This window comes from Phaseolus vulgaris, chromosome 1, assembly GCF_000499845.2.
Source record: "Phaseolus vulgaris cultivar G19833 chromosome 1, P. vulgaris v2.0, whole genome shotgun sequence".
NCBI classification, from domain to species: domain Eukaryota; kingdom Viridiplantae; phylum Streptophyta; class Magnoliopsida; order Fabales; family Fabaceae; genus Phaseolus; species Phaseolus vulgaris.
In genome coordinates, this window is record NC_023759.2 from 15906856 (window position 1) to 15915372 (window position 8517).

At 43.2% G+C, this 8517-nt stretch overlaps 1 protein-coding gene across 1 annotated transcript; it reads left to right on the plus strand.

The window, feature by feature from the left end:
• The first annotated feature begins 6787 nt into the window (after positions 1 to 6787).
• Positions 6788 to 8260, plus strand: LOC137815593 (uncharacterized). The gene has a single exon (XM_068618707.1). The coding sequence runs from the start codon at positions 6788 to 6790 to the stop codon at positions 8258 to 8260; it is 1473 nt and encodes a 490-aa protein (XP_068474808.1).
• Positions 8261 to 8517: the final 257 nt, after the last annotated feature.

Sequence of the window (8517 nt, forward strand, 5' to 3'; positions counted from 1 at the left end):
AATTAACTTACCAACTCTGTCAAAATAAAATTGTGACTGGCTCCACTATCAATTAACACCAGTGCGGTTCTCCCCTTCACGGTGCCTTGTAAGTTCACAGTGTGTGGCTGTGTTAAACTACCAGCAGAGAAAATGGACAAGTCCATTTCTGGATACCGCCTATGTTTCTCCTCATCATGCAAATTCTCTTCACTCAGATCCCCCTCCTCTTTGGCACAAAAGATAAACCTCATATTTTTCTCTAGAGAGCGGTGCCCAGGGCTATACGCCCCGCCACAGTGGCAGCACCTCCCCTTTTCCCTTTTCCTCACGTATTTGGGGGTAAGGAAGCGTCCTCGACCCACGGTTCCTGGCACTCTCCCCTGGACGAGCCTCCCTGTTGGCGTTACTGGTCGTGCTCGTCACACATGATCCACCACTTCCTCTCGTCACGTCAGAGACGACTCAGTATTCCTGATCGACTGAACGTGGTGGAGTTCCTGTAACCGTTGCTTCCTTTATCTCTTCATTGAAAGCTTCCTCTACCTATATCAAGAGAAATCTCCATTGCCCTCATCACTTCTTTCAGATCATGGGGTCGGATTTGATTTCGAATCCTCAATTGTAACCCAACAAAAAAATAGCCCAGTAACTGTTCCTCTCCTGTCTGTGGGGCTTGGGATACCAATCCTTCAAATTCTCGGATGTATTCCTCCACTCTCTCATTCTGTTTGAGCTTAGCCAATTTCTCGAAGACAGAGCTTCGTTCTTTTCCCCCGAACCTACGAACCAAAGCCGAGGAAAACTCCTCCCAAGATTGGTTCTTGGAGTTCTTTCTCCAAAAAGTGAACCAAGAACTAGCACTGCCCTCCATGCTGATGAATGCTAGCTGCAATTTTTTCCCGTGCTGAGACATTCTGTACTTCAAAAAACTTCTCAGCCCTAGCCAGCCATCCGATCGAGTCCACTCCCTCAAACATTGGAAGTTCTATTCTCCTGGACCATGGTCTCCATTCTCCTTCCTCCTCCACGTCCTCTTTGTTACTTTGCTTCCCCGCTCTTCCTTTCTTTCTTCCCCATTCACTAAAATTTCTCCTTCGTCAGATATTTTGTCTCCCTTCTTGAGGTTCCGCAACATTTCCTTGATGCCAATGATGCTCTCCTTCAACCCATTAATGTCAGTCCTTAATTCCATCATCACTCTTCCTTAATTGCTAGTTAATTTTTCCAAAGCACTCATCCTCTGCTCCATCCTTTAATTCTTCTCACCCAAACTCCCTTTGGATCCGATAGGTCAGACCAAACTGTTAGGATCCCACGAAAAAGCTACCAAGAAACACAAAGACACCGACAATTCACTGAATATTCCTCTATTTATTGCTTTTTCACTATTACAAAAAGAATGCCTTCAAAGGGAAAAATCTCCCTTTCGCATAGGACTACTCCTGTCACAGAATTTAAAAATCCAAAAAACTCCCTTTCCCAAAGCCTGTTGGTCTTTATTTAAAGACCAACCATACCCAACCCACTAACTAACCGCTCCCTTAATGGTTCCTATTTTTATTTCTTATGTGATATACCTTCCATGTATTTTCATTATTCTTATTCTCTTTCCTAACATCTACACAACCCAAATCTGCAATCTTGGCTACCCAATTTTGATCCAATAATATGTTGGCTGACTTCATATCACGATGAATCACTGGGTGCCTTGTGCTAGTGTGGAGTGGTCAGACAAAGGACCCTCAGCCATGTATTCTTACACAAGTATCATTTTATTTCCCTCGTGGCAGTACCCTAGTAGTGAAACTAGATTCATGTGACAGAATGAGAAAAAATTGATATCATTTTGAAACTCTTTATATCCTTGGCCAGAACTACGAATGGAGCGTTTTACTGTAACAACAATGACTCCATCATGATGCATGATGCCTCTATGAACAGCGAATATAAATTTTATTCCATTACTATTTTTCATATAAGAATACAGTCTCTGTAAATAGTGTTACAATAGACTTTTCAAATTCTACATTCTCTCTCATCAAACCTGTACTATAAATTACATTTAAAATCACAATATAAGTGACATTCAAAACTAGAATTAAAGGTAATAATTATTGACTCATTCAAATTTCTAAATAAAACTGATGATGACTTTGAGTTTAATGCTAACAAGTTCTCGCCTTAAACTCAAACCTTTCATATTCTTCATTCAGGTTTGAGTTTAAGGGGAGAATTTGTTAGCATTAAACTCAAAGTCATCATCAGTTTTCTTCACTACACCAATCCATGCAGAATTTTGAATTTGAATTGAACTACTTTTAATTTCCCAAACAAAATCTTCTCCACTTTCACCATTTGAATTAAAAGGATTTAAGAAAGACTCTGGTAGATAATGTCCTTGGAACATAATGATTAGACCATATATCCTTGGTAGATAATGTCTCAACACCATTCCATCTACTGTCTTCTCCCAAATCAAAACCACTATTTTCAAGTAAATTTGAAATCTTATAAAGGGCTTCTAATTTGGACAGGAATTCATTCAACTTTTCGTTTTGTGCCAAAATCAACAAATGGAGTTCTTCTACTTGATTGACTCTATTTTCTTTTTCTTTCTCCATATCAACATATTTTTTCTTCCAATTTTGTAAACCTTCTTTCCAGGTTACCAAATTTTGCTTCAACACTCTCCAATTGAGATATCAGGACACTCCTTTCATTTAGAAGATTATGCTTTTCATTAGTCAATAAATTGCACAATTCTTCCAAGCTACTTCATTTTGCCCTTAAAACTTCAAGCTCAATTTTTTCATCACAAAAGGACTTCTCCGGCAATGTACTCTTTAAGTTGAGTTTGAACATTTGATTCTTCGCCATCCCCACATTTGCAAGAACACGTTCATTTTTGTCCTTCAAGTGCAAAATCCGGTCTTTCATTAAAACCAAATAACCTTTCTCCAGTAATTGTCCCATACTAAGAATATTATTCTTCAAATCAGGTACATAATAAACATCCCCCATTGTACCTTCTTTTCCGTCCTTTTGGGAAAAACATATTTTTCTGCAACCTTTGATTGAAACTTTTGTTGAGTCTCCAAAAGACACATTTCCATCTTCTATGTCTTGTATATCAAGAAATAGGTGTTTGTGCCCACTCATATGATTACTAGCACCAGTGTCTAGATACCATATCATGTCACTATCTAGAGTGACATCTTCATTGGCCATTATGAGAATTCCTTCTTCTTTTGTCTCATCTTCCTCCACTAAATTTGCATTTTTTTCAACTCTTTTATTGGCATAACACTCCTTTGCATAGTGTCTATATTTGCCGCAATTGTAACATTCAACATTTGAATGATGTGAACGACCACCACGATCACGACGTCGTCCATGCCAGTTTTGTTGGTTCATTTGTCCCCTCTCTTCATTGTTTTTTCCATGACCACGTCCTCCGTTGTGATCAAAACCGCGACCTCCTCTTCCATGTCCTCTTCCTCGGTTATGTTAGCATTGTCTGATTTCAATAAATTGTAGTTGAAATGGATGCTTCCGGGTTGGCATTGGAGCAGTGTTGATGCAAGAGAATCATCCTCTTGCCTATATAAGCAAGTCCTCGATAGACAACAACATGCCCTCTCAACATATGAAAAAGAGCTCATTGTCATGGTGTTTGTTGTCCACAAAGGGAGACATTACTTGTTAAATAAACACTTCATTATTAGAACAAATCACTGTTACCTAAAACTTATATTGGACCAACAATTATCCATGGTTTTCAACAAAATTTGTTAGTCAAGCACAAGGAATTTGATTTTTCTATTGAGTACAAACAAGGGAGACAAAGAATGTCGTGGCTGATGCGCTCTCTAGATTGGATTTAGTGCAATGTCATGTTTTGGTTACAATCTGAGTTATTGAAAAAAAATTAGAACCTATGGTCCTTATATCCTACCTTATAGAAATTGATTTATGATATTGTGTCCATATCATTGACAATTAGCTACAAAGGGGAGGGGGAGGTTGACTAGAGCCTGAACTCTATTCACGAATCTAAAATCAAGAAAAAAGAATGTCTAACCGATTAAGGAAAGAGAGAAGTAGGCACATATTTACAATGGTTACCCTACCACTTGGGTTATGTTTAGTCCCCTTAAGCAAACTGCTTAAGAGCTTTAAATGTCATGCTACTTAAATGTCATGTCATGCCACTTGAGGGAGGAGAGCTCCAAGATGAGGGATGAAGGTAGTCACCACATGAAGCATCTTTGCCAAGATAAGACTCAGGAAAAATAGCTACTCAGAGATTCACTCCAACAGAGTTTCTTTACTCTTAATATAGTTTGAATTGCAGGAGGTAAGGCCACTTATTTATAGCATAAGGTTCCATGTGCTAAATGTGTGGAGGGAAATTCAAAATTCAAATTAAGCATGTTTAGGCTCCTAATTTTGTGCAACTAAAAGTAGATCTAGGAGGGTCATGCTTTTCACATTTAAGCATGTGCTTAATATGGGAAATGTGACCAATGTGCTCCTCTATCTAGGGTTTTTAGAAGCCTAAGCTAGGTTATTTTTCTTAGGCCATTATGAGCCCAATTTATTACATTTAATCATGTCTTATAAAAACACTAAAATAAATAATAATTGATATTCTGGTCCATGTTTATGTGTTCTTCTCTTGAGGATCCTTTGAGGAATAATGGGATGTGCTTGGCCAAGCCTTGAGTCCTGTGTCATATTTCTAGTCATCCTCCTAGAAGGTTGAGCTAGCTTAGTAGGTCCTCTGTCATTCAGGGTTTCATCAACAAATAACCAATTTACAACATCAAATCGATACTTGAACAATGCAACAAATCAATACAAAATACATAGATCAAAGGCAGTCGCTACCATAATTTATTATGAAAAACTACGGAAAAACTAATAGAAATAGTTTATGAAACTATATTTAGGGTCCAATAGTTGATTACATGTAGGGATACCTACAATGTGCATCCTAAGATGGTACCTTAATTAATTATATAAAAAAAAATATTTTTTAAATATTTATTTTTCTCTAAAATGTAAAAAAAAAAGCATTTAAAAAACAAAAAAAGTATTATTGAATTTTTATTTGAGTCCGACAAAAACTGACCTTGTTACTACCTTATTTCATTTATAATGAAAAATTAGGAATCATATTCTAAGAGCAAGAGAGATGTACCTTATTTAATTCATAATGAAAAATTGGGAATCATATTCTAAGAGCAAGAGAGATGTGTTTCTGTTGATATTTTTAATTTTTAAATTTTGAACTTTTTATAATTTTATATTTTCGTTTTTGTAATTCACATCAATCAATTAGATTATATAATAGTATTGATCCAGTCGGTCATCGGTAATCGGTGACATCAGCAACAGATAGCCGCGTGGACCATTCTTAGTGGGACACGTGGGCCAGGGAAGCTGATGTGTGAGGTGTTGGTAAGAGGGTCACCCGGGGGGTGATCAGTGTTCAGAAGGGATGCGCGATCATCGTCTAGATAAGACGATCGGTCGTCATGCCACGCGCAGGTAAGCTAGGAACGAGAGGCAATTCCCGGCAAGGGCGTTACATACGAGCCTCGTGTGGCAGAATATTAGAGAAAGGAGAAGATTAGGTGCTTTATAGTACTGTGCACGAGAGTGGCCTAAGAGAGCTAGCACCCAGTCGGTGATTGGTGCTCTCTTAACCCATAACGTGCATGGAGCAAAGCAGGGGTGATCGTTCACACAGTAGGTGACATCTGGTACGTGCGCTAGCTAGGCCACACCTGGTACTCACGCTGAGGTTGTACGAGACATCCAGCGAGAGAAACACGCCAAGTTACTTCGTACACGAATAACTTGGGGGCGCCGCAAGGTATATAAAGGCTTTCCACACTCATTACGAAGGTACGTTTTCATTCTGGCAAGTGACTAGTTTTACACTGAGAGGGAAAGAGAGAATCACAGAGTGCACGAGTCTCACTAAGATAACTAGTACACAGTTCTTTGGTGATTTTGCTTGACTGACTTGAGCGTCGGAGCGCAATCGGCCGCTAGAGGCGCCGTTTGTTGTGTTTCGCAGGTTCGCTTGGAGTTCGTTGAGGAAGTGCTTGGAACGTATTTGCGGAAGGCAGAGTTTGACGTGGCGAATTCTTCGACGATCGAATCACCTGCAAGATCATTTGGCGCCCACCGTGGGGCCCGTGTGAATTTGTGATCCCATCCACTTTGCTGTTAGATTTCGTTTGTTCTTGAGATTCTTTGCTGAAAGAATGAGGAAGACAAGGCAAACCACCCCGCGCCATCAGCTGAAGGAGAAGCTGTGACAATGGCGCAAGTCTTGGAAATGATGCGAGCGCTGCAAGATGATGTGGCGGCATCAAGAATGGAGCAAGAAAGGATGCAGGCAGACTTGGCTGCATCGCAGGCCAGGAATGAAGAGTTAAATCGAGTTAACGAAGAATTGCGCAAGACGTTGCATGCGCAGAAGGAACGGGTGGCGGAGGAAGGAGTGGCGCCGCCACCGTCTCCTCCCAGAACTTTTCCCATGCCTTTCTCATCTGAGATCATGGGTGCAGTGGTGCCACCAAACTTGGTGGGAGTGAAGGCCTCATTTACAGGGGTGGAGGACCCAGAGGCGCATCTGACGGCGTTTCACACTCAGATGATGCTTTCTGGGGGCTCAGACGCAGTATATTGCAAGTTGTTCATGAGCACCCTGGGCGGGGTTGCTTTGGAGTGGTTCGTGAGCCTGCCAGACGGCCACATCACTTCGTTTCAGTAGTTCTCGAAGCTGTTCATGGAGCAGTATATCGTGAACAGGGCACCTCCAGTGGTGTCGTATGATCTGTTCGATGTGCGCCAGAACCAAGGCGAGTCCCTCCGGGACTACCTTAGCCGCTTTGGGGCTCAGGTGGTGAGGCTGCCCAGCAAAGATGAGGACATGCTAGTGCATGCGTTCAAGAAAGGGGTTCTGGCGGGCCCTTTCAGCGAATCTTTGATCAGGAATCGCCCCAGCACCTTCGCAGAGATTAGGCGTCGTGCTGTGGCGCACATCACCGCAGAAACAGCAGTTTCCGAGAAGAGGGAAAGCGCGATCCCGACCAAGTCGCGCGCAGGACCGAGCAGGTCTCAGCAGCCGATGAGGGTGCATGAGGCCAAAGAAGCGAAGAAGGCTCAGGGGAAGCCTCGCCCTTACGAGCCTCGAAGGGACCAGAACAGGGGGCGCCCGAGGGAGAGCAACGCGCCCCCCAAGTTTGATTTTGTGGTGGAGTTGGCAGAGCTGATCGCCATTCCAGCCATATCAGCAAGACTGCGAGCACCGGAGAAGACCGACAAGGTGCTCGGGTGGTGCAAGTTTCATCAGGCTTATGGCCACCCACTCCACACTTGTTTGGCACTGGGACACCAACTCGCGGAGCTGGTGAAAAGTGGTTTCCTGAACGATTACTTGCGGGGGACGCAAGGTGATCGGGCGGCGGGGCCACCAGTGGAAGACCCACAGCACGAGGTGCTTGTGCATGGGGAGGTGCACACCATCGTGGGAGGCTTCTCTGGGGGAGGATGTACGGCCTCCCAGAGAAAGAGGTACGCGCGCTCGGTGATGGCGGTCGACTCGATGGAGGAAGATCACTCCCCCGACGTTGACATTACCTTCACCAAGGCAGATCTCCAGGACGTTGTGCCTCACGACAACGATCCAATAGTTATCTCCCTCGTCACGGCAGGGAGGAAGGTGCACAGGGTCCTCGTGGACCAGGGAAGCTCCGCAGACGTAATGTTCTGGCCGACGTTCAGCAAACTGCAGTTGTCCCCTGACCATTTGAAGCCATACCCGGGGTGCTTGTATGGCTTTGCAGGGGACCAGGTGGAGGTGCGAGGCTACATAGAGCTGAGGACCACGTTCACGGATGGTACCGGGGCCCGTACCAAAAAAATTAAGTACCTAGTGGTCAATGCTCCATCCGCTTACAACATACTGATGGGAAGGCTGACGCTCAACAGGTTGGGAGTCGTGCCGTCGACGAGGCACATGAAGCTGAAGCTACCATCGATGGAAGGAGTGGTGATCACCATCAAGTCGGATCAAAAGGAAGCTCGCCGCTGCTCCGAGAACAGCCTCAAGCAGCGAAGAAGTGTGTGCCATGTTACCTCGACGCCGCCGCCAGGTGTGTCCGAGAGGCGAGCTGATGGCAAATTCATGAAGCTCTTCTTAGAATCATGTGAAAGATGGTGCAGAAGCCATGAATGTGTATGTGCAAGATCCTCCTAGGAGCTATGGTGATCTTGAAGGTGCATGATATGTATGGGATTAGGGAGGTTCGGCGAGCCCTATGGTAAGTGAGGAAGATGAAGATTAGAGCCTAGAAACTAGGTAGAAGCAAAGCATGGCACAATGTTGGCAGCATAACTTTACTCACAATAATCTTGCAATACATGAGGTTGGCTCCTCCTTTTATAGGCAAAGGAGGACCAAATTTGATGACCTAAATGCTACACAAATGTAAGCCAAATGAAATGTAAATGTGA